This window comes from Pseudonaja textilis, chromosome 1 (genome assembly GCF_049901715.1).
Source record: "Pseudonaja textilis isolate UNSWEBS1 chromosome 1, rPseTex1.2, whole genome shotgun sequence".
Classification (NCBI taxonomy): Eukaryota; Metazoa; Chordata; class Lepidosauria; order Squamata; family Elapidae; genus Pseudonaja; species Pseudonaja textilis.
Window position 1 is genome coordinate 10925026 of NC_141990.1, and position 26343 is coordinate 10951368.

The 26343-nt window shown below is 41.9% G+C and overlaps 2 protein-coding genes across 2 annotated transcripts in view; both read right to left on the minus strand.

Annotated features, from left to right (window-relative positions):
• The window catches only part of NOS2 (nitric oxide synthase 2), a 40527-nt gene extending 21278 nt beyond the window's left edge, over positions 1 to 19249 (minus strand). Inside the window, exons 1-11 of the mRNA XM_026710212.2 lie at positions 19132 to 19249; positions 15699 to 15873; positions 10262 to 10343; positions 9428 to 9541; positions 8194 to 8342; positions 5510 to 5672; positions 4503 to 4594; positions 4264 to 4405; positions 2488 to 2627; positions 1767 to 1941; positions 984 to 1085 (exon numbers count right to left, since the gene is read on the minus strand). Of these exons, the coding sequence (XP_026565997.2) occupies positions 984 to 1085; positions 1767 to 1941; positions 2488 to 2627; positions 4264 to 4405; positions 4503 to 4594; positions 5510 to 5672; positions 8194 to 8342; positions 9428 to 9541; positions 10262 to 10343; positions 15699 to 15811 (1272 nt within the window). The 5' untranslated portion in view covers positions 15812 to 15873; positions 19132 to 19249. The remainder of the gene's footprint in view (positions 1 to 983; positions 1086 to 1766; positions 1942 to 2487; positions 2628 to 4263; positions 4406 to 4502; positions 4595 to 5509; positions 5673 to 8193; positions 8343 to 9427; positions 9542 to 10261; positions 10344 to 15698; positions 15874 to 19131) is intronic.
• A 2317-nt stretch (positions 19250 to 21566) lies between these two features.
• LYRM9 (LYR motif containing 9) overlaps positions 21567 to 26343 on the minus strand; it is a 47876-nt gene continuing 43099 nt past the window's right edge. Inside the window, exon 4 of the mRNA XM_087925935.1 lies at positions 21567 to 21647. Within this exon, the coding sequence (XP_087782061.1) occupies positions 21633 to 21647 (15 nt within the window). The 3' untranslated portion in view covers positions 21567 to 21632. The remainder of the gene's footprint in view (positions 21648 to 26343) is intronic.

The following is a 26343-nucleotide window of genomic DNA, read 5'->3' on the forward strand; positions in this document are numbered from 1 at the left end:
GGTTCTCCGAACTGCTTAGAATGTTAACAACCGGTTCTAGCGAATAGGTGTGAACTGGTACAATCCCACCCCTGTCTCCCAGGAGTCCCCACGTGGCTTGTTTTGAATGCAGGTAAGTGGAGGGAGTGTACAGAGGCTCATAAATTATTTCTATGGTCTTTTTAGAGTTGCCAACAGAAAGGGAGGGGGGACACGGGGAGGGCAAAAAAACGGGCCTCCCGGAAGTTTGGGAAGGCTGGGAACAGGCCCGTTTCCGGCTTCCAGAGAGCCTTCAGAACCTGGGGAGGCCATTTTTGCCCTTCCAGAGGCTCAAGGAAAGCCTCTGAAGCCCAGGGAGGGTAAAAACGTCTCCCCCCATGGTGCAGGAGGCCGACTAGGCCATACCCACCATGGCCATGCCCACCCAGCAACTGGGCAGAGAACCCATTGCTAACATTTTTGAAGCCCACCCCTGCTTACAGCATTTGTTTAGTGACCGTTTGGAGTTACAATGGCACTGAAAAATGTGACTTATGACCATTGGCATCCATTGCAGGACCCCTGTGGTCACATAATCCAAATTCATCATACATTTGGCAACTGGTATGTACTTACGACAGTTGCAATGTCCCCAGATCATGTGATCACTGTTTGCGACCTTCTGACAAGCAGAGTCAATGGGGAAGCCTGATTCACTTAACAACTGTGTCAGTAACTTAACTGCAGCAATTCAGTTAACCACCGTGGCAAGAAAGGTGATGAAAGGGGGCAAAAATTCATTTAACAACTACCCTCCTTAACAACGGAACGATTGGGTAACAGATTTAGAAGTAATTAATCCAATCAATGGTTGGGTTAGTTGCTTGCAAAGATCTCCAACAAAGCCTTTTCTTCTTTGAAGGGGAAAAAAAAACCCAGTTCTGAACTTCAGACCTTCTCACTGCAAAAAGGAAATGGCTAGAAGTATAGAAGAGCGACCTTTTGCCTCTTCTTTTTCCACTCACCTGAAAACTATGGAGCACAGCAACGTTAACCTCTATAACAGCTTTGTCTTTCCACAGTGAAGAGAGCTTGTTTGTTTCCAGGCCCATCCTTCTCCCCACTTCCTGGATCAAGCAGACATAACGGGGAACAAACAATGGCTCATATTCAGAATCTAGCTTCATCGAAATGGCATAAATTCAAGGTGCTGGCTGTCACTTTTAAAGCTCTTCATGGCTTGGAACCAGGTTATCTGAGGGACCGCTCTTGCCGGTCACATCCACCCAACCCATCAGAGCAGGGAGATAGGGAATGCTGCAGGTCCCATCCCTGAGGGAGATACCACCTGGTGGGACCCAGAAGAAGGGCCTACTTCGTGGTGGCTCCCTCTCTCCGCAACACCATTCCCCCAGAGATTACAATGGCCCCCACTCTAACTCTCTTCCAGAAGGCACTGAAGACCTGGTTCTGCCAGCGGGCTTGGGGAATCCCAGAGCGGGATGGAGCCCATTAAATGGCTCGTGTGAGGTGCTGTTAGCCAGGGCAGAGAGGAGGGGATGTTTTTATTATATTAATTTATTATATGATTCTTCTTTTATTACTTTTATTGTTTTTGTAAGAGGTTTTATATTCTATAAGCTGCCTTGAGTCGACATGTGCGAATAGGTGGAAATATAAGTTCCCTAAATAAAATAAAATAAAATAAAATAAATACTGCTTTCATCGTCTACACCCATCCCCTGCATATGCCTCTGGGCCACCTGAAACAGACCTTAACCACCCACCCAACCTTCACAAAGGGTTACCTGAAGAATATTGTAGCGCCGGGCATCACAGAAGTCCCGTACCCCAATCTCAGTCCCCATGTACCAGCCATTGAAAGGACAAGCTGTAAATTCCAACCCACCAACTTCAAGGAGCATATTAGACACAGCCGGAAGGGCATACCACTTCAAGTTCAGGTCTTTAAACCATTCATATCTGCAGAAAGGATCACAGAGAGTTGTATTAACAAGCCATCACCATTATTTTTGACTGGACAACCTACTGGTTCTTTCAGTGTTAAATTCACACTGCAACTCAGTTCCTCAACAGCCACTTCTCATTAAGTTACTTCGTTGGAAAGGGAAAAAACACAAATAGCTGGAAATTTGGACTACAGTGGCCCTGCTATCTATGTTTGGACTCTTTTGTAACAGCAGCCTCAGCATCTGCTGAAATCCACCCCCCACCCCCACCCCACCCCCAATTATAACACTATAAGAGAGAGAAAGAACTCGTTTTGATTAAACCCAAGATGAGATAAGCTGCAAAGCTTCGGGACTAAACATTCTTGCTGTTTCATTACTTTCGGCTCAATTTTGCTTGCCGGTTATCTCCAAGGACAAGCTCAACATCATTTAACCAAACAAAAGTCAAGCCAATCTGTCCTGAGGTCTCAGCAAACAATCTTGCTTTGATAGAGTCACCCACCTGACCCATCACAAACAGGCCTGGGCTTCTGTCATCTGAAGCCAAGATGCTTACGTGGGATGCTCCATTGACACTTCCAGGACGAGCTCTGGCGGCAAGTCAAATAATTCTGGGTCTTGACCATCGGCTTGCAGGACCAGTGGAAGCACATCAAAGCAGCCATATTTGGCTCTCCAGCCAAGCTGGATGCAGAGCTGAGAGAAGGGGAAGAAGGGGAGGAGACAAAGTATTCGACTCCTTGAATGCCCAAAGAGCATGACTGATGGGTTCTGGAACTGGATGCAGTTTCAGTAATGGTGGAATGCCCTGATTATCTCATGTTTGCACCTATTGCAAGGCATTCTATAAGGCAGTGTTGGTGAACCTTTTCGGCACCGAGTGCTGAAAGGGGAGCGCATGCGCATGTGGGGGAGCACTGGAAACAAAAAAAGCAGCTCCCTGGCGTGCACATGTGGGAGTGCCAGAAACTGGAACAGCAACTCCTGGGCGTGCACACACAGGAGTGCCGGAAACCAGAAGAGCAGCTTTCCGGTGTGCACACATGGGAACAATGGAAACCGGAAGAGCATCTTCCAGTTTCCATTGTGTGCATGTGTGCTGGCCACCTGCTCTTCTGGTTTCCGGCACTCCCATGCGTGCAAAGACCAGCTGCCTGGTATGCATTCGTGCCCCGGAACCCAGAACAGCAACGGACGCCGGCTGGCATGCCTGGAGAGATGGCTCTGTGTGCTACTTCCAGCACGCATGCCATGGATTCGCCATCATGGCTATAAGGGATGCAGAATACAGCAGCACAGATAGCTTTAAGTATCCCTATGGTGGCCCAGGTAACACCACTGCTGTGAGAACTGCGCTGGTTGCGGGTTTGCTTTTCGGTCCAATTCAAGACATGTTGTTGTCATCTTCAAAGCCTTTGGTGTCATGGGTCCAGACTAACTGAGGAACAGTCTCACCCAATGGGACTGGCCCAACCCACTCACTCCTGCAGAAGAGGTATGTTATGGACCATGCCGGCCAAGGAATTTAGGCTGGTGGGGTCTAGGAGAAGAACCTTTTCTGCTGTGGCTCCTACCCTTTGGAACATTCTTGCCCCTTGAGGTGAAATCAGCCCCTACCACCTTGGTCCTCTGAAGGGGCCTCAAAACCTGGCTCTGCCAACTGGCCTGGGGTCCCCATGGGGATGTTCCACTTTGGAGGTGGTCAGTAGATTAGGAGGAGATCCTACCTCCACCCCAGTCGTTTATTCATCCCTTTTATTTAATCTCTTGTTAACATTTAATGCCTTAACGCTAACACAGTGAATGTTTTTCATGTTTTAACACTCTCATAGTTTTATATTGTGCTTTTAAGGTGTTGTAAGCTGCCAGGGAGATGGATGGTATAGAGCCAGTTTGGTCTAGTGGTTACATCAAGGGTCTTCAAACTTGGCAAGTTTAAGACTTGTGGACTCCAACTCCCAGAATTCCTGAGCTAACATGGCTGGAGGAGGAATTCTGGAAGTTGAAGTCCACAAGTCTTAAAGCTGTCAAGTTTATAGCATCAGGTTATAGCATCAGGATAGAAAGCAGGAGGCCATGACTTCAATTCCCATCTTAGCAGAAAAGCCAGCTGGGTTATTTTGGGCCAGTTGCTTTCTCTCAGTCCAATCCACTCCTCAGGGTTGTTGTTGTGGGAGAGGAATAGGAGGAGGAAGTTGTGCTGGTTATGTTCAACACCTTGAGTTATTTATACAAATAATAAAGGCGGGATACAAATAAATACATAAAATAATTTAATAAATTAATAATAGTAATAAAAAAGCACTACTCTCAATATTTACTTTGTACATACTTGTGTAAACACCACGTTGGCTGGATCTCCCACAATGGTTCCATCTGGCATCTGGTAGCCAGCATATTGGATGAGTTGATTGTTCCATATTCGGAAGTCGTGCTTCCCATCAGTCCTATGGGGGAAGACAGTGATGGTGGACCTGTTTCAAGAGAGTGGGAGTGGATGACAGCTTACTCAGTGATTCTATAGGTCCAGATGAAATATACTGTATATATATATTTAAAAATGGCTCGTACCTTATGTTCCCTCCATTTGTAGCATACTCCAAATGGCGACAAAGATGTTCAAACATTTCTTTAGCATTAGTGCAACTACGAGCATCAAACACCTAAAAGGTATTAATCGGCAAATGAGAAAACTTAATATTAGCGGATGTTTCCAAGGTCGCTTTCAAATGCAATCCAAGAAATATAACTTTTGCAATCTTAAAATAACTCTTAGATAATCTGTACTTGAATCTTAGAAACTAGTTAGTTTAGCATATTGTACAGATAATAACCTCACGGAAAGGACACTTATAAATCATGTAGCTCCAGCTCTGATAAAATAGATTTCCTGGAGACCTTCAATGTTCCATGGCCTGTAAGTTATGTCAGAGTTCTCTCTACGACAATATTTCTCAACCTCAGCAACGTTAAGCTGTGTGGACTTCTGCTCCCAGAATTCCCCAGGCATAGCTTACAGTTGCTGAGGTTGTGAAGCATTGTCCTAGAATAGGGGTGTCAAATAGTCCGTGGACTGGATGCGTCATGTGCTGGCCACACCCATCCTCGATTTAGCAAAGGGGAAAAAAGTCCTGATATGTCACATGACAATGACGTGACGACATGAGTTTGACACCCCTGTCCTAGAAGATCAAAGGAAGAGTATCAATCTCATATATCTATTTGCATTCATCTTTTTCATTGTCCTTTGAAACTTGCTCTTTTTCAGGTTACACATTTTGAACTTCCAAAAGGCAGATTATCGGGGATCCAGTTAAGCAGCTTCACGAATTTAAATCTCGGCTTAGATTGGAAAGTCCAATAAAATGTGTGCCAATTTTTTCCTACTTCTAACCTTGCCAGGTGAAGTCATTGACATCATCAGAGCATCTTAAACATAGTCCTAGAATGCTGGACTAGAGTTCCATTCTTTGTCTTGTAATTTTTAGTGGAGGTATTACTATGGAATAGGATGAGCCGAACCCTGGCTATTTCGGTAGAATCTGGTAAGTTTTGAAGAGCGAAAGGAAATGGATCACCTGTAAATTGGACCACTGGATTCTCCCGATGCACCGAGGAGCATTTCTCCAGGCTTGCTTTGTGGCAAAGATAAGCTCTTCTTTGGTGAGTTGATAAGTTCCTGTTCTTTCTATCTCATGAGCCACTGCTTCCAGCCGTGTTGTATGCTCTTCCGTTTCTGCCCTGAAAAAAAAAATAAAGGAAATGGCAACAGTGGTGAACGGTACAGTACAATATTGGGAGCTAACATAATTCAGAAGTATTTCCAAAATGATGCAGGGATTTCCCAATAGCAATAGCACTTAGATTTACACGCCACTTCAAAGTGCTTTACAGCCCTCTCTAAGTGCTTTACAAAGCCAGCCTATTGCCCTCAACAATCTGGGTCCTCATTTTACCCACCTCAGAAGGATGAGTCAACCTTGAGCCTGGTGAGCTTTGAACTGCCAAATTGCAGGCAACCGGCAGTCAGCAGAAGAAGCCTGCTGTACTGCACTCTAACCACTGCACCACCACGGCTCATGCAATCAAAGAGATGCACAGAAGAAACAAGTGAATACTCAAAACCATCATTCTTTTCTATAGATATGGAGTCATCCTGCATTAATGGCGCTTCTGGGAAGAGAAGAGAGTCTGTAAAATCCCTCATTACCTTGACACATTGCTGCAGGAGTCATAATAATAAGACTTCTTTTTCTCGCAGAGCCAATAACATCATTGTTTGCTTGTAAGATTAGAAGTAGTCTGCAAACACTGTCTCCAAACATTAAAATACAGCTTTCTAGATAGTAGAGATCCTTCACCTAATGACTTGCTTCCACCATTTAATACTCCATTGTTTGTTTAATCAGCTATAATCAGTACAGTAGTTTCTCAAACTGCAAAGCCATAAACCATGGGTTACTAATAACAATAAATAGTAAAGAAGCTGCCTTCATATTCTGTGCCTAAGCCATAACCAGTCAAACCAGGATTGGGAGGGGAATCTATCTATGTAGTTGTTAGGAGTCAAAAACCACTGGATGTCACATAATCAGTGCAAGGAGAAAACCATCAATGACAAATAATCCTGACTGTTTTTTTTATCATTGTTCCACCATTGCCCGCAGCACGTAAAAAAGCACATGCATATTTAGGAAACTTCAGCTCCATTTCTCTTATCCAGTTACATGGTTAAATATTCTTTTGCCAGACATAAACAGGCACAAAAACACCTTGGTTTAAAACAGTTGTTTCCAACCTTAGCCATTTTAACATGCATATACTTAACCCAGGCTACCTTGCTGGGGAATTCTGGGAGTTGAAGTCCATGCGACTAAAAGTGACCGAAGTCAACTAACACAGAATATCAATCTCATCTTAGCAGATATATAAACCTGGGTTCATACAGTATGTAAAGTCCTTGTTTGCATTCACCATGTTGTGCAGCACGAACCAAGATGGCTATGTTCACACACAGAAATAAACCAAAGCGAAGCAAACTATGCTATGCCATACAGGATATATGAACATACCTGGCAGGAAAATTTTTTAGCTCTCTAAGGTCTCAAGTGGAAGCTCTTTCTAGATTTTGCAAGATTCTAAATAATACAGAATTTTGTTATATTGCACACAAAGAAAGCAGCCATTGGATCAATGGCTCTTAGCCTTGATGGTCACGGAACTATCTCTGGAGGCTATCCGCTAGGAGACCATGGGTTTCCTTGGCCACAGTTGTTTGCCTACTGTGACAACAGACTGCTGAATGAAATGGGCCAGGAATCTGATACAGCAGGGCATTGCTTAGATTCTTACGTTCTAAATGAATAATTTCCCAAACAAATTTCAGTTCTGTAGGCCAAAAATGGCCTGCTGAGGCCTCCATCTGTCCTGCCAGATCCTATTAGCTTCTCTACATCTCTCTCCCCCTCTTTTGATTTCTCCTGGAGTTCAGAAATTGTGTTTTTCAGCATTATATTTACTAATCTCTTGTCAGCAGCTCTTTGGAGATAACAAGGTCAGGCCTCCCAAGGCATTCGTTTCTGTGCATTCTTTACCCTTTGCTCTAGCCCTGAGAGGCAAAGCTTTTTGTACATGACAGGTTTCTTCCTTTCAAAGGGAGTGTGAGACTGCTCCAGACTGCCTCTGCATGAAAGAATGGCTTAAGGAGAGCAGGTGGTTGAACTACCTATCTATGAAGTTGTCCCTTTATCTGACTTGCCAAGGATGCAAGAGCTGAGAATGCAGATGTGGCTCCCTGCACCTGCCACAAATGTCTCATACAAGAATGGCATGCGCATCATTGCATCAGTATATAATTTGCATTATCTAGACAAAAATGTCAGAACATCAAGACCACCGTTAGTCCCTCTCTCACAGATCCCCACCCCCCCAAAAATGTTTTTGACGTTGGTTGCAGGATTGTATGTAAAGCAGCTTGGATGTCTCCAAGCAGAGTTCAAATATAAATGTTCTCTAATTTTTCCTCATTCTTTTCTACTTTCCTCTGTTCTGAGAGATTCCTTCCCTGATTACCTGCTCTTTCCTTTTTGTTTCACTTACAAACTTAAGACAACACAGTTTATTGCTCCGTTAGCACTACAGTTAGAGTAACACTATTATGCCAATCACATTGCCTGAATCTTTAAAAAGGTCTTCCAAAATTGCGGAAAGGAAATGAATCATAGGATAGAAGCTCAAATTAAGCAAAAAAAACCTGACTCACTTTTGAAGTGTGCTGTAGAAAAGATGGATAAACTCAGTTGCTTGGAGGAGTAATTTGTCTCTGGGGATGGGTTCCTCTCGGGGACCTCGGATTAACCCTTTCGGGTTCATGAGAGATCCCTGGCAAACTTTGTTCTGGCAGTTAAGAACCTGGGGAGGGGGGAAATATGTATAGGCAAAAGAGATGGGTTAGCAAACACTCCTAGAATCAGCAGTAGGCACAGGTGCACAGAGTTTAATCTTTGGGGTGGTTTAATATCCACCTGAATGAAATATTGCCCTTAAAATGGAAAGTGCAGTGTGGAAAAAAAAAACTCTGCTCAGGATCTCAGATCAATATGGATTAGTTATGGATGCTTGTACTCCCGAGAATAACATGGACAACCGAGAAAACAAACCAATGGATCATTAAGCAAATCAATCCGGAGTTTTCACTTGACGTACAAATTACCAGACTTATATTATCCTACTTCAAGCATATTGTATAGAAACCCAGCTTCCCGGAAAAGGGTCTATTGCTGGGAAAGATAGAAGGAATGAGAAGAGGACAACCAGCAGCAAAAAAGGATGAACCATTGGAAAACCGGAAGGACCAGGTTGGAGGTAGATCATCCTGGAGAAGATCTAACTAGGTGGTTGCTAGAAGGTGACAACAATTTGATGGCACATAATCAGTTTATCAATTAATGTATGAGTGTAACAAATGAGGGTTATGCACGTGAATACCTGTCCCTGTTTGCTTGTTAGTTTTTTTTCTTTTATGTATTTGTGTATTTTGTGGGTTTTTCTTTCTTTATTTTTGCATTTAATAAAATTTTTAAAAAATTATTAGATAGAACCTACAGATAGAACCCAAAAGTGAAGTGATAGCAATCCAACTTGTGTTCTGAACAGGAATCTAAATGGATTCTTGAGAAATGCCTGCTCAAATTGCTGAAGCAGGAATAGTGAAAGGAAGGCCATTAACTTCCTGGGCAAATTGTTTCCCTGCCAATTTCTTTCATTAGTAGTTTCCCCTGATTTTAATGGGGATACGTCTTCCTGTAATTTTAAACTTCTAACAGCAACTGTTGTGGCCTCCACTTGGAATGACAGATAACCATCCTTCCATTATTTAAAGAGTCTTCTTCAGCTTTCTCTGAGTAGAGGAGAGTCTGCTATGGCCACTTCAACATGTATGTGATCTGCTAGCTAAAGAGCTAGGAAAAACACCTACATCTAAACATTTCTCTTACCTCTTTGGCCTCATGGTGCAATGCATCTTGAAGGATTGTTCCAGTCTCCCAATTTTTAATTTTTAAATGCCTTGGGCATCTAGATGTTTGTATAGTATTATTCTGGAGAACTTTCTGGACAGAAAAGAAACCAAAAACAATGCATTTGATTAGATTTAATTTGATTGCTGTCCTTCCTCTAAAAGTTGGGTCTGTCTGTCTGTCTATCTGTCTATCATCCATTCATCATCCACCCATCCATTAGAAACTATTTATTTTTATCTTCACAAGAACCCTTTTCAAGGGCCAGGAGCACCAATAAACTTCAGAGCTGAGTAGAATATTGAATTCAGCATAAACATTTAACCCAAATACCTGTTACCTGATTACTGTACTACATTCTCTGCCTTTGCATAATATTCTGAACACAAACTACCAAGTGAATTGGAGTTGTTGCTACATAGGAAACAATAAAAACTAATCAGATTTGTAACTGTTTTAATCATGCATGTTTTTATAGACACAGGCTTGGGCACACTCTCACAATTGTCATTTTACAGTTGTCATTTAACTTGTCATTTTTAACTCAAGCTGGTTTTATAAAAAGTACTAAAGACCAAACTGAACAAATTATATCTTAGAATAGCTGGTCTCCAGATGAAGCTAACTATCCCATGTTGCTCAGTGTTAGTTTGAACCACAAGATAAGTGGCAAATAAATGTGATCATAAAGGAATAAATAAATAAACAGAACCATTCCCAACCTCTTGGAGGGTCATCTAATCCCTACCTTTGCTTATCCCCTGTATTTCATAGTCTTAATTTTGAATAAAGGGACCCCAAAGCCAGACTCACTTCTCTTGTGTTCTCAAGAAATGTGATGCCATTGGGTTTCCTGCTCAAACTCTTAACAAGTGCACCTTCCTGTTTTGCCACACTAGAAGAAAGGAGAAATAACAATCCTTTATGAAGATATGTGAAATGCATGATGGTACAGCATTCAGTCTATACGAAATAAGTGGGTATGAGTCACAGGTAGTATTCAGTAAGTTCTGACCAGTTCTGGAGAACCAGTAGCAGAAATTTTGAGTGGGACAACCAGCAAATACCACCTCTGACTGGAAATTTTACAGTATCCTTCCCCTGCCATGCCCACCAAGCCATGCCCACAGAACTGGTAGTAAAAAAATTAGAATTCCACCACTGGTATGATCACATACTTCCAGAGAAAAGGTCATGGTAAAAGTTTCTCAGTCCTACTGTATTCAACTCTAGGACGTAGTGCTTATCTCTGTTTCTTGAGTGAGGGAGCCAGCACTGTCCTAAGTTATTTTCCAGGGTCATATGGCCAGTATGGTTATAGCAATAGCACTTAGACTTATATAGTGCTTCATAGTGCGTTACAGCCCTAGGTGGTTTACAAGTCAGCATATTGCCCACAGCAATCTGGGTCCTCATTTCACCGACCTTGGAAGGATGAAAGGCTGAGTCAACCTTGATTCGGTCAGGATCGAACTCCTGGCTGTGGGCAGAGTTAGCCTGCAATACTGCATTCTAACCACCATGTCACCACAGCTCTTACACTAAAGGTGCACCGAATACTGTTACCCTCCCACCAAAGTGGTATCTATTCATCTACTTTCATTTGCATACTTTCTAACTGTTACATAGGCAGGAACTGGGAGAGGAATGGGAGCTCTTGCATGACACTTAGGTCTTGAACCCGGCTCTCAATTTTCCAGCTGACAAGCTGTGTCTTTAACCACTGAGCCATCGCTCCCAAGACAATCAAAACTGGCCTATTTCTCCTGTCCTTTATGATGATCCTATTAGAGAAGAATGGTTGTACAGGTAGTCCTTAACTTATAACAATTTGTTCAACAATCATTCAAAGTTATGACAACTTATGAATAGAATAGAATAGAATAGAATAGAATAGAATAGAATAGAATAGAATAGAATAGCAGAGTTGGAAGGGACCTTGGAGGTCTTCCAGTCCAACCCTTTGCCTAGGCAGGAAACCCTACACCATTTCAGACAAATGGTTATTCAACATCTTTTTAAAAACTTCCAGTGTTGGTGCAGCTACAACTTCTGGAGGCAAGTTGTTCCACTGATTAATTGCTCCAACTGTCAGGAAATTTCTCCTTAGTTCTAAGTTGCTTCTCTCCTTGATTAGTTTCCACCCATTGCTTCTTGTCCTGCCCTCAGGTGCTTTGGAAAATAGCTTGACTGCCTCTTCTTTGTGGCAGAGATATATTGAGATATATTGGAACACCGCTATCATGTCTTCCCTAGTCCTTCTTTTCATTAGACTAGACATACCCAGTTCCTGAAACCGTTCTTCATGTTTTACCTTCCAGTCCCCTAATCATGACTTCTCAGCATCCCCATGGTTATGTGATCAAGATTCTGACAAGTGACAACTGGTGTGTATTTAGGATGGTTGCAGTGTCCTAGGTCATGTGATCACCATTTGTATCCTTCCCAGTCATCTTCCAATGAGCCAAGTCAATAGGTGAAGCCAGATTTGCTTAACAACCGGTTCTGTGGGCGTGGCTTGGTGGGTGTGGCAGGGGAAGGATACTGTAAAATCTCCAGTCAGAGGTGGTATTTGGCAGTTCTCCAAACTACTCAAAGTTTCCGCTACCGGTTCTCTAGAACTGGTCAAAACCTGCTGAATACCACCCCTGAAAAAGAGGTAATAAAATTGGGCATGACTCACTTAACAACCACCTCACTTAGAAGCAGAAGTTCGAGTCCCAGACGTAAGCCAAGGATGACATTGATGATTGCCCATACCTGGATGGTACATTTTTTTTCTTATTGAAAAGAGAGGAATTTCAACTAGTAATGTTATCTTCTTTGGAAGCCATCCTCCTGTGGCATCCCAGGCATCCAAACAAATGTAGATTATGTGTAATAAATTTTCCAGGGAGGTGTGTATGTGGGGGTCTATAAAAACCAATTGCTGAGTTATTTGCTATATCCTTTTCATTTGTATCACATTTTCTGAAGGCGACATATGTGTTCCCCACTGTTGCCATTCTTGCTAGAAAGTTAAGTGATAAAGCAGGCTGAAAGAGACTTATCCAAGGACACTGAGATAATTTTCTGGCTAAGACGGAGATCTGAAGTCACATCTCCCCAGATTTATTTTTACACTTTCCTAAAGTTGAAAAAGCAAATGACTACTGAAAAAAAACTGCACGTGAAAACAACCATCATTGTTGAGGGTTTTTTAAAACTAGAAATTATATTTGGTATCACTGTTTAATGTGTTAAAAAGTGGATTTTCCAGAGCAGGAAAAAACATTTGAGTAGCAACTATAAATAAACAATTGTAAATCATGTGAGAAAACAGCCACTGTGTTTATAAGATAGGAAAACACACATCCAGAAAGTTGTTTTCTCTGTCTGCCCATTGACACATACAAGATACAGGTAGTCCTCAACTTACCACAGCTCATTTAGTAATCATTCAAAGTTACTATAGCACTGAAAAAATGACTATTTTTCACATTTACAATCATTGCAGCATCCCTGTGCTCATATGATCAAAATCTGGATGCTTGACAACTGGTTCCTATTTATGACGGTTGCAGTTTCCTGAGGTCATGTGACCCCCTTTTGCAACCTTCTGACAAGCGAAGTCAATGGGTAAGTCAGATTTAATTCACAAAAGGTATTACTGCAGGGATTCATTTAACAACTGTGGCCAGAAAGGTTGTAAAATGAGGCAAAACTTGCTTAACAAATGTCTCCCTTAGCAACAGAATTGTTGGACTCAGTTATGGTTGTAAGTTGAGGACTACCTGTTCACATAAGAAAAAAAGGTTAGCAATGTGTCAAATGGGAAGAGAATGCCGTTGAATTAAAATGCACTTCAACTAAAATTGAGTCATTCTTAAATATCCAGGGAATAATTAAAGAACTCTCATTCAGTTTCAGCTTCAATCTCATTTATGGAGAACAACCATTCAATAAGCCCTACTCAAAGGTAATGCAATCATTTAACCTCGCAAAATAATAAATGTCCATTGTCAGGAGAATATACCAGAGAGGAGCTAAAACTGTCAAGATAGGGGTTGCGGCTATGAGTTCAAAGCCTGATTCTTTTTTTTTATGTGGTTCACATGCAAGGCTTGTCAAAAAAAGGGTGACACTCTGACTGCATGGTTGTAGCTGCCATCTTGACTTTTTTTGACATACTCTCTTCCATGGATTTGAGGGGCTGCCACAAAGAAGAGGGGGTCAAATTATTCTCCAAGGCACCAGAGGGCAGGACAAGAAACAATGGTTGGAAACTAATGAAAGAGAGAAGCAACCTGAAATTAAGGAGAAACTTCTTAACGGTGAGGATAATTAACCAATGCAATTACCTTGCCTTCAGAAATTGTGGGCGCTTCATCACTGGAGGTTTTTAAGAAAAGACTAGTCAGTCACTTGTCTGAAATGGTATATAGGTTCTTCTCCTGCTTGAGCAGAGGGCTGGACTAGAAGACCTCCAAGGTCCCTTCCAGCTCTATTCCATTCCCTTCCATTCTATTCAAGGATGCCTTCCGTTGAATAATGAAACAAAACACCAGAATTTTTATTTATGGCTGAGAGTGGATTCACCATACTTAATAAACTCTGAGAACTTCTAAGTTGGTTTATTAGCCCAGTTAGTCCTCGACTTAAGGCCACAATTGGGGCCAGTATTTCGGTTGCTAAGCAAGGTGGTTGTTAAGTGAGTTGTACTTGTTTTTTGCCAAGGTTATTAAGCAAATCACAGTAGTCGTTAAGTGAACCACACTATTGTAAAGTGAATCCAGCTTCCCTTACTGATCTTTCTTATTGGAAGTTGGCTGGGAAGGTCACACATGATCCCAAGACACTGCAACCATTATAAATACAAGCCAGTTGTTAAGGGCCCAAATTTTGATTATACAACTGTGGGGGATGCTGCCATGGTCATAAGTGCAAGGACCCATCATAAATCACTTTTTTCAGTGCCGTTGTAGCTTCAAACAGTTACTAAACAAATGATTGTAAGTCAAGAACTGCCTATACATAAAGGTGATATGATAAAAAATATTTTTCTCTGATATTTCTCTAAGAGAGCGGGGTTGAGGGGGAGAGAGAGAGAGAGAGAGAGAGGAGAAGCATATGTGACAAACCTAGTGATGGTCCCATTGCTTTGATAAATATGAGAGGCTTCCTGGGGTACTGGTGGTGGTGGGTGGAGGGAGTGCCAAGCCAGGGTACCACCCATTGAGCCAAACAAAGAATAACGTCAAGCTGCCTCAGAGATCAATGGGGAACAAGTTGGTTATAGGAACAAAACAAAGACAGGGAAAGCCATTCACAGAATGGATGGCTTTGGGGAATTAACTGGGTGGGTACTTCAAAGAATTCCAGATGCGCCCTAGTTAAGAAAATACTTGTGAATTTCATTGCTTTCCTGTAGAATATAATAATAATAATAATGATTTTTGAACTTGTCTCCCTTCCGTTTCGTTTCCATGCTGGGCAAGGGAAAAGGTTTTTTTTTTTAAAAAAAATAAAAATAATTATCATGTTTTCCCACCTTTCCCTTTAAGGCGTTCCCAGCTGAGCTTTCCTTTTGCTGTTCTGTTCAGATGATGGTCCTGTGAGGTAGGCTGTACTAAGAAAGAGGAACGGACCAGGGTTCATCCTCAGAACCGTGGCTGAGATTTTAAGATGGATTTCTGCATCTTCTAGAGCGGGGCGCCCCAATCTTCGGTCTGTGCACTCACACTAGTCTATGGCCTGTTGGGAACCAATCTGCACAAGTGGTGGGCGAGCGTGCAAAGATCCATCTGCGTAAGCAGGGAGCATATGTACGACACCATCCCTCCCCACCTGACCACCGACGGTCCGCAAAACCAAAAAGATTGGGGACCGCTGTTCTACAGTTATCCGACTATTGTACCATGGTTTGTGATGGCACAAATAAGGGAGGCAGGTTTCATTCATGAGATTTATATCCATAATGCCCCTTTCTCTTTTTCTACACTACCACAATGCGGACTGCCCGAACATCATGCAGTTTGTTTCTGTGCCTAATGGAGAACCAGGCCTCTCAGTCTAACATTTTCTAGCCCAGCCTTCACTACTATACCACCTCCCAAATGGCTGCATGATGCTACAGATTGTAACGAGAGAGGGAGGGAGGGAGAGGGAGGGAGAGAGAGAGAAAGAGAGAGAGAGTTTTCTTTCCAATAGAATGTAATTTCTCAGGTAATTTCCAGATTTCGAGCCGAGGAGGAATATGAAGCAGACTCACCTGTGGACATTTTCTTTTTCCAGATTGTTGTTGAGATCCATCTCTTCCCACAACTCAGACTGACTGGATGGTGGCACACAAAGCAATGCCCACGGATACCTCATTCTCTGCATAATCTAGACAAAGGCGGTTTAGGGTGCCGTTCAAATCCTAGCCAAGCAAGATAAGTCTGTTTCTGCAAAGGAAATAAATAGCGGGCGTGAAGAGAGAAAGAAGATTCTTTTTGTTTTAAAAACAAGGGAAGCTCAGCAGTGGTGGGATTCAGAGGTCGGATTCAGCAGGTTCTGATCAGTTCTGGAGAACCGGTAGCGGAAATTTTGAGTAGTTCAGAGAACCGGCAAATCCCACCTCTGACTGGAGATTTTACAATATCCTTCCCCTGCCACGCCCACCAAGCCACGCCCACAGAACTGGTAGTAAAAAAAATTAGAATCCTGGTGGGATTCAAAGATTTTTACCACCAGTTCAGTGGGAGTGGCTTGGTGGGCACGCTTTGCACATGTGCACACACTTTGCGTGCATGCGCGCACCAAACACACACTTTGCACAGGCACAGGGGCATTTGCGCAGGTGCAAAGGTGTTCCAACTCACCTTCTGTAAGCCTGCACTCTCCCTGTCGCTTCAGCAGCTGCCGCGCAGCACTCTGTTGTGTCATGCGAAGGAGCTGTGCTTCAAAAGCAGGGCATAAAGGTGAGTATGGGAGCCTACCAGCTCGGCAGAACCGGGCCGAACCGGTAGAATACCACCACTGAAGGTCAGGGGTATTTGGGTGGGGCCAAAAAGTCAAGATGGCTGCCTTGCACATAAAAGGGAGCAAGGCTTCAATTGCGTGCTTGCATTCCACCACAGACAGCTTCAAAATAACCATATAATGCTTCCAGGTTTTTCAGATTAACATAGTTAGTCCTCAATTTACCACCATAATGTAGCCAGCTCATTAAGCAAATGCCGCAGTCATAAAATGAATGCTGCTGTCATTAAATAAGTGGCATAGTCATTAAGCAAACCCATTGTTCTCTCTTCATGGTTTCTTGTATTTGGCAAAGCTGCCCTAATACGTGGTCACATGGCCGCAGAATGCCACAGAAGCCATATATGCAGCCATGTTGCTAAGTGCACAATTGTGTGATCATGTGAGCTCAGGGAAGACCCACCACCACCATTGGAACTTCAAAACCAGACCATAACTCCCTTTTTTCAGGTAGCTCACAACTTTGGTCATTAAACGATTGGTCATAAGTTGAGGACACCTGTATGTAGAAAACTGATATATCCCATAAGCAAGCACGCTGGCTCTTCTCCAGGACTATTTTGACACCAGAGTCTTTGGTGCTGATTTCCAGGAAGGAAACAGGGTTAAATAAAGATTCTGCACAGTGCTTAACTTAGCCAAGAAGCTCTTCCTTATGTTTTTCACAATCAGGTCCCATTAAGAAAAAACCCCTTCCTGTTTTTATTAGAAGCATCCTTCTGTTAATTCTGTCCTTATTACTTCCTCATCAACACAAGTAGGGAAAAGTGACGAAAGAGGTGATGTTGGTTGATCTCAGAATGCTAAGCTGGCTTGGGAGATCAAAAATAAAATAAAATAAAATAATCTCAAGGCAATAGGCTGACCCCAAACCAATCCTAAAGAAGACAATGCCAAACCATTTCCGTACAGGTGACAAAAACATAAGCACACAGACATATCTATGGCACTAACTAAACTGATACAAGTTTGATAAATAAACTCAAAGGGGCATTACTGTACTTTTAACCTTTAAGCAGTTGGCTATCCTTCGCTGCAAAATGGGATGAAACTTTCATTCTTGGCTTCCTTCCATTAAAAAAATGTAGAAACGCCATTATTTTGCAATGTCATGTAAAAACTGGGGAACATGTAGCATAGACATGAATGATAATTAATTAGGTAATATTTAATCAAATATTAAATGGGTAAAGTTACCTGTCTGTCTTTTATCTATGTATCTGTATTAATTTTATTTATTTTTATCCCACAATAACTCAAGGTAACAAATGTAGCTAATATTCCTTCCCCCTCCTATTTTTCCCACAACAATCCTGCGAGGTTGGTTGGGCTAAGAGAGAAACCCTGAATCACTCAGAATCACTCAGCCATCTTTCTAAACCAAATATCATAACTCTCTCTAGAGCAGGGGTCTCCAACCTTGGCAACTTTAAGCCTGGCTGACTTCAACTCTCAGAATTCCCCAGCTAAGTTTGGAGCCCTCTGCTCTAGAGGATCCACACACACACGCACACACACGTGTGTGTGTGTGTGTGTGTGTGTGTGTGTGTACATACACCCACCAGAGCACAAGGAAATATATTTAAGACATATTGCTACTAATAGAAAAAATTTAAGTTGCAACTCCAAATCTCATATTTATAAATGAATAAATCTCCCTAAATAGAGAGGGCTACAGATCTAAACAGAGACTTTCCATCTTAATGCATTTTATTTAATGCATGAAATACTCATCCTAAATACCACCAATTGTCAGGTATATGCGTAACATATTGAACAATCTTTTCTTTAATGCAGTCAGTAGAGTTATAATGCAAATCTATAGCCTCCCAGCTTCATCCCAAATAACGAGATGGGCGGTATATAAATGTAATAAATAAAATAAATACATAAAATCTACAAACCTTTGTTTTTTTAATTTAGTCCAGAAATAAATGGATTTGAGCAGGGCTGAATCCAAAATTTGTTTTAAAAAATCTCTTGAAATATAACATTGAATGCCATACTATATTTATGGATCACAAAATAATGATCATTGTTCCATTTCATCTGATATGCTTTTTGAGGGACTCGTACAAAAGAATCCGGTGTTTCTAAATTTGTAAAAGGCATTGCAATCATTTCTTTAAAGAGCTTACTTCAAGGATACTTTTTAAACCAACTTGTAAGACATCCCCACTCCCCATGCATTAAAATCACCCACAGTCTCAACTTGTACAAAATTCCAATCAATTTGAAGATGGTGCCAAGAGCAAAGGAAGTCCTAGGAAAGTTGCAATTTCCCATGAACTTACCAGACCAAGTAACTCAGTGGGGCACACACCTCAGCATAATTCCCCTGTTGCTGGTTTCAGATCTTGAATCAATTCCTCCTGCTGCCTGGATCAGATTTTTAAAAATCACTTGGGAGTCTGCCGAACCTGGCTGAATTCCTAGAACTTTCTGGAGTTACCTGTACCATACAAAACCTAACAGGACAAACATTGTGCCAGGGATTTGCATGTTTCTTAAGCAAGCATCAGTCTTCTTTCTCTTGCATTTTAGCCCGAGACAATATTGGTCAATTTCTTCTCTCAGCCAAAATATCTCTACTGACCCAACTTGAGGAGTCTCTGCTGCCCCACAGAGGCAAAGATTTAAACACTCCTTTTCACACAGCTGGCAGGAGAAAACGCTCTTACCTTTTTCTTTCTTTCTTTTTTTAATTTGTCTGTTGCAAGATCTTTGTAGCCAGAAGGTTTCTCTCTCTGAATATTCACCCACTCATTGGGCCATAAAACAAAGTCAATTGCATTTTATACTCTCTTCAAATGCAAGCAAAGATAGGTGGGGAGTCCCTTATTTTAAGAGTGACAGATGAGTCACTTTTGGCTTTCCTCACAAACGTGCAGGATGTTTAGTAACACAGTTTTATTGGCATTATCTCCCGCTAGGCAGCACCAATATTTAGATTTGTTTTGATTATTTATTTATTTTCTAAAGCTCACTGGCATCTAGTGGGACTTACTAACTAGGGAATTTCCAAGACTCTTCCTCCAAATCAGACAGGAGTGATGATGTAACGATGAAAAAAAATAATTTTTAACTTAAAATAACATAAAGCAGAAAATAAATCTCTGAATATGATTGCAGTACTATAACTGTATTGCAGTGACATTTCAAATTCAGTTTAAAGCATTTTTAAAAATTGCTTTTTCTCCTGGCCTCATTCACTTTTTAGAGTGTGATCCTTTTGCTGAAAGACTGAGCGGCCCGCACTGTCCCCAAAATTACTGCCCCACAAATCATGGTATGTCTGGTTATCCCATAGTGACCAGTTAATCTGACTGACATGTAACTAGACAATCTGACTGACATGTAACTAGTGTGACTTTCCAGATGTTATTGGACTCTGCTTCCAATTATCCTTGGCCAACTGGATCAGGAACTGTTGAGTAATGGAATCTAAAATTTGGAGGGGCGATGGTACCCCATCTCTGGTTTAAATCTAATTTAATAACCTCAGCTTAAACTATTGGCTTAGCCACACAGCCCCTTTCATTTATTATTGAATGTTGCAAGGTCTCAATTTTATATCTACTATATTATATTATATTATATTATATTATATTATATTATATTATATTATATTATATTATATTATATTATATTATATTATATTATATTATTCATATGCTTCTATACTGTGTGAAATAATAGAGCCAATTTGACATAGGAGATAAATTTCACATGGAAACCTAACTTCATGAGAGCCAATCTGGCGTTAAGACATTAGTCTAGAAACTGGGAGATCATGAATTTTTGTCCTGCCTTCGGAGCAAGGTCAATGGCAAACCAATTCTGAAAAACCTTGCCAAGAAAATCCCAAAGGTGATTTTTTTTTTCAAGGGACAACTGGACTTTCTGGTTTTTCTTTGAAGACGTTTTGCTTCTCATCCAAGAAGCTTATTCAGAGCTGAAGAAGCTTCTTGGATGAGAAGCGAAACATCTTCAAAGAAAAACCAGAAAGTCCAGTTGCCTCTTGGGAAAAAAAAAGGACCTTTGGGACAACCATGACCTGGACGACTGAGAATCTCTATAGACACTTGCCAAGAAAACTGCAGGGACTTGTCTATGTAGGAGTGAAGAATAAGGGCAATGGGAGAGTTTAGTTAAACAAACCACCAGGCCAGAAAGTTCTAGTCCCACTTCAGACACAAAGCCAGCTACGGCAGTAGTCGCCAACCAGTAGGCCGGGGATCATTGGTGGTCCGCAAGAAAATTTTGGTGGTCCTCAGAGAAATGTCACCCCCAAAGCACCCCCCGCCCAAAGCAATTAATCCAGGCTGCGTGGGAACACAAGGCTGTGCCGCCCACATGGCCCTTGGGAACACAAGGTTTGCGTCGCTTGCATTGCGAACAACACGAGGTAGTGAGGGGAGGGGGAAAGGGTCGAGGGGGGAACTTGCCCCACTCGCCTCACATGCCTGGCCTGGCCACCAGGCTGCTTCTTTCCTCTTCTTTCTTCTGCTTTTGACAGAATGCAAGCAAAAGTCTTTCTTTCTCTCCCCCTTTCTCTTTGGGACCCTGCAAGGCGTCCTGCTCCAAGAGGCTGCGCCATTCTGGCAGAGTTTGGGGAGAGAAAGAAAGACTTCTGCTGCTTCTGCTGCTTTCCTTGCATGAAGCCAAAAGTGTCTCTCTCTCTCTCCCCCTGAGAATGGAGCTAGAGACGGTATCCTGTAATCCCAAATAAATAATGATTGATCAGTACGAAAATGGGGTAGGCAATTTTCCTACAGACTTTGTTTGGGATTTTCGCAGGGTCTCTGGTCCACGAGATTTAAAATAAGGAGTCTGGTGGTCCCTGAGGTCCAAAAGGTTGGTGACCCCGGAGCTAGAGGACTTTGGGCCAGTCACTCCCTTTTAGTCCTGGGATGCCAGCAATGGCAAAACACTTCTAAATCTTGCCAAGAAACCCACAATTGCCAGGACTTAACATTGACTCAAGGACCAAACCAAAATAAAATTATTTGATCTTGAACCAACCTGCTCAAATATGTTGAACTTATCCAAACTTTTCCCCTTCGCTTTGGGGCCATCCTCTGCTGCAGTTCCTTATCCTAAGAGGAACAAAGCTGAGGCTCTTTTTTGGGAAAGGATCCAAGCTGTCTGATGAAGATGCCGCAATACAAATTCGGTCAGGTCATGAATTAGCAGGCTAAAAAAGCAAGAAGGGAGAAAAAAAAGTTACTAATGTCAGAATCCCAACCGTCTGCTTGGAAGTCCAACTTCAGAGACTGCTAGACAAGTGGATTGCATCTTCATACAATTATTTATCACTGATCATCTCAGATATGGAGAAAAATCTCCCAGAGAACAGTCAAGATAGGATTTTAAAACTGCTTTATCTTCTTTTCTGTCTGATCATTTGATGTTTTAGGTGAAATTTTGATTTGTTTTTGTATTTGACTGGAAGAGGGTCATTCTGAGTGGGTTTTATGAACATGTTTTTATGAATATCTGAAGACTTTATTCAGATAAAGGAAAGCTGGAGAGTAATAAGAACAACTGGGTCATGGTGGTGTAGATTGGCATCTTTCTAGAGTTTAACAAGGAATAAAACCAGAGAGTTTCTATGGTGATTCTCAGTCAACCAGATCACAGTTGTCCCAAAGGTGCTTTTCAAAGATAACTGGACTTTCTTGGGGTTTTTTTTCCTTGAAAGCATTTTGCTTCTCATCCAAGTTTGGAAGAAGCCTCTTGGATGAAAAGCGAAACGCTTTCAAGGAAAAAAACACCCAACGAAGTCCAGTTGCCTTTTGAAAAGCACCTTTAGGACAACACCAGAGAGTGTTAACAAACTGGTATTAATGGTCTGCATTAAATCTCATGTAATAACATCTCAATAGACTATTCATGAGGATTGTCCATTCAATCCAAATGTCTGCTAAACCTGAATTTAATCACTCGCATAGTTACATACTTACTTAAATTGCTCCCAAGATCTGGATTGAACTCAAATTTAACATTCTTAAGGAGAATTGTGGTTGAGGGTTTTTTTTGTGTTTTTTTTCTGGTAGCCAAAAATTAGAAGGAATCTGCCAGCACCTAACTTTTCAGACTAACAAATTTTATTAGAAACCACAAAAGTTGCTAGCTGATACCTTGTGATTTTTGCTTTTTAAAAGAAATTGAATTAACATTTATTTTGAGGGTTACATATGTTTGCATTTCTGGCTGAGAAAAGATGCTTCTGATTTTCACAATTATGCAACTGAGATTGATTGAGGATTTGAGGGAGCAAAATGGCTTAATGGCTACCCCTCCCCCCCCCCCACCTCCAGAAAAGCGCTTCAGACTAAAACACCAATTCTATGAAATTACTTCCATGAAAATCTGTAGGGCTTCTGAAGGAAAATCTTGTTTTTATGGATTCATCGTTTGATCACCTTCCATACTTCACCAATTTATTTGGCAGCATTTTTCTTTTGTTTCTTCAAATTAAAATGTTGATGGTTTGCCACAGGCTGCCTGCAAAAAATCTGCATATTTTCTGAGAATCCTGAGATGGCAAAACAAAGGCAGCTCTAAAATGTTTAAAAAGAAATGGCATTGGCGCATCCAGCTAAGTGAACAGCCTTGAGATAAGAGCCTGCTGATGATTTAAAAAAATATATTTATACTGCAACAAACACGTTGGAATTAATAATTCCTAGAGAAGAAGAGCTACTGAAGGCACATCTAAGGCATCAGGGGATGTCCCAAACCAGATTCTGCTAGGAAAGTTTTCCATTAATTTCAGTTTCTCAGCTGAATTAAGATGCTTGCCCAGAAATTTTCAATTGACTTATGTAATTTGCTGGGAAATCAAGTTGAGGAGAGAAATGAATCAATCCATCTTCTGCCCATCCCAAAATGAATGAACAAATGAATGAAAAACCTGGCCCCACAAACATCAGGGTGGGAAAAATAAGTAAAAATAAGTAAGTGAGTAAAGGGGAACTGGGAACTGAGTCTATTTTAAAAATGAGAAACAACCTCAAGTCAGTTGCTTGAATTCCCCAGTCATCATAGGCAACTGACAAACTGCTGCTAAAGGAATGGTCTCAAGTCGAGGATTCCCTGTACTGATTGCACTGATTTATTCAGAAATCCATTTCTAATCTTTTACTTATTAAGATTCTGTCTTATGCAATTCCACCCCAAACTAAAAATCTATCGATTTGCAGAAAATGCTGGAACTTTATAGTGTTTAGTACTGTATCCTCATTGTGTCCCATCCTTACCCTCTCGTTTCACTTCTGTTTGGGAGTTTGGTGCAGACCTAACTGACCTCAGTGATGACAACCAAATAAAAAAGGAACAAAAACGTAGTCCCTTCCTTTCTGTTTTTCTCAGTATATACGGTGTGCCTTTGCTGGATGTTTGCAAAGCAATCTAGTGGCATGAGAGGAAGCTATCCTGCTGCAAACTCGCCATCAGATGCTGTCTAAAAGCCACTGTGAGCTGTAAAATTGAAAAATAACGTTGACATTTTCTCAGCCAAGCTCTTTTTTCCATACCTCAAGCCATAGTTATTGTGACAACAATAGCAAAAACAGAGGGAAGTTGGGATCAGTCCAGGCAATTTTGACTTCTTGCAGGTTTTTGCCATTTTTCTAGAGTGCAAACAATCTACATCAAGTGAGCAAAGATGCAACTAACAAAGTCCTGGACTCACGATTATAATGGAGCCTCCCCATTACAGTCAAAAGTCATGCTTGCTGTTAAGTGAAGCATCCGCATGACCATCCCACTCACCTGTGACCCTTTATCCCTGTTGCATTTCTGATGCAATTGTTAAACAAACTTGTGGGTCATTAAGTGGAGGATGGGGGAGGAACTAGGTGGTTTAACACAGGTGTTGCCATGGGTGCCCCAAATGTGAGAAGCCCCTTCCCTCCTAAGGAATTAAATATTTGGGGGAATATTTAAAGCAGCAGAATACTGTATTCCCCCAAAGGAGAAATGGAGAAAAATCTTAACAAAGGCAGAAAGCAGCCTGTCTTCCTGTCACAATCTCAAACAGAAGCCTCAAGTCTTTAAAGATGGATATTTTGTACTATTAAAAAAGCCAGGCTATCCTATTCATAAACAAAATACCTTCAGCCCCAGTTCCCACAGAAAGCTTGAGCTGTTGGGATTAAGAATTTACATTCCCCCACCCAAATTGTAAGGACAGGACATGACCTTCAGGAGACAATAGGATTAACCCACCACCACTGAAATAGCAAAAGACACAAGGCTCACTACAATGCATAATCCCCTGGAGCATCTCAATCACAAAACCCCAGAACCCTATAAAAATCTATCCACTCACCCAACCATTTTGTCAGCCATCACAAAAACATGCTGCTGTCACTGAAGTTTATGGAAACCAAATAAACAGAGACCTCCTTTGCTTGCAGCCAGCCTCCATTTTATTTCCAGTGTTTTTCTCCCGGATTGGAACCGGACTAGATTTTTCTTCCAGCACAAGGCTTCCCCCACCCTGAGGCACCCTGTGCTCTACTTCCTGCAAGCCTTGAGTCTGTTTTCTACCCTTCCACTGTTTTCTCACTTGGCATCCATCTTTTCACCCTGACCTTTCAAAGTTCTATAAATGAAGAGCAAGATGATTCAGGGGATCCAGAGAGTCCTGAGAGGCCTAGTGCAGGACTTGCCCTCGGCTTCACAAGGCCTCAACCATCCCTTGAAGTACCTACCCTGTCTGCTTGCTCCCTCTCAGAGTGCCTGCAGGCCTTGGGCTGCTTTCTACTCCACCAGGCCCCACATCCTCCTCACCCTGCATTACCCATTGTGCACTTACCTTTCAAAGATCTCTCTCTAAACAGAGCAGGGTGTGTCCTGTCCTGGGCCTCCCAAGGCCTCAGCTTACTCCCTGAGGCATCCTATGCTCTGCTTCCCATCCTTTGAGGCCCTCACCTTCCTCCTCACGTCTCCTCACCCACCCATCACACACTTACTTTTTGAAGAGCTCAGGAGCTCCAGAGTTTGTGTTAGGAAAGCAAAGCAAGCTGCTTTGTTGCTTGGCCACGTGGCACGATCCTGGAAGCAGCCACCATTTTCGGAGTGGCCACATTAAATTGTGACTCCTTGGAAAATGGTGGCTTCTTCTGGGTTCCCAGTGTGTGACATACCAGCTAAGCAGCTTGCTTTTGTTTCCCTAACGTGACCTCTATTAGGCGGGGGGTTGTCTGCTGTAACTTCAAATTGTTGCTGAGCAACCAGTTGTAAGTCAAGGGGTATAAGTATAGGTAATCCTTGACTTACAACCTTTCGTTTCGTTCAAAAGTGCAATGGCACTGAAAAAAATGACTTGTGGCCATTGATCACACCAAGACAATTGCAGAATTCCCATTGTCGCCTGATCAAAATGTAGAATAGAATTAGAACAGAACAGAACAGAACAGAACAGAACAGAACAGAATAGAATAGAGCAGAACAGAACAGAACAGAACAGAACAGAACAGAACAGAATAAGAGACTTGGAAGGAACCTTGGAGGTCTTCTAGTCCAACCCTGTACCATTTCAGACAAATAGCTGTCCAATCTCTTCTTAAAAACCTCTGGTGTTGGAGCACCCACAACTTCTGGAGGTGAGCCGTTCCACTGGTTAATTGTTCTAACTATCAGGAAATTTCTCCTTACTTCTAGGTTGCCTCTCTTCTTGATTAGTTTCCACCATTGCTTCTTGTCCTGCCCTCAGGTAGTGTGGAGAATAGCTTGACTCCTTCTTTGTGGCAACTCCTGAAATATTGGAACAGGGCTATCATATTCATATCACCCCTAATCCTTCATTGAACTAGACATACCCAATTCCAGCAACCGTTTTTTATATGTTTAGTTCCGTAATCATCTTTGTTGCTCTTCTC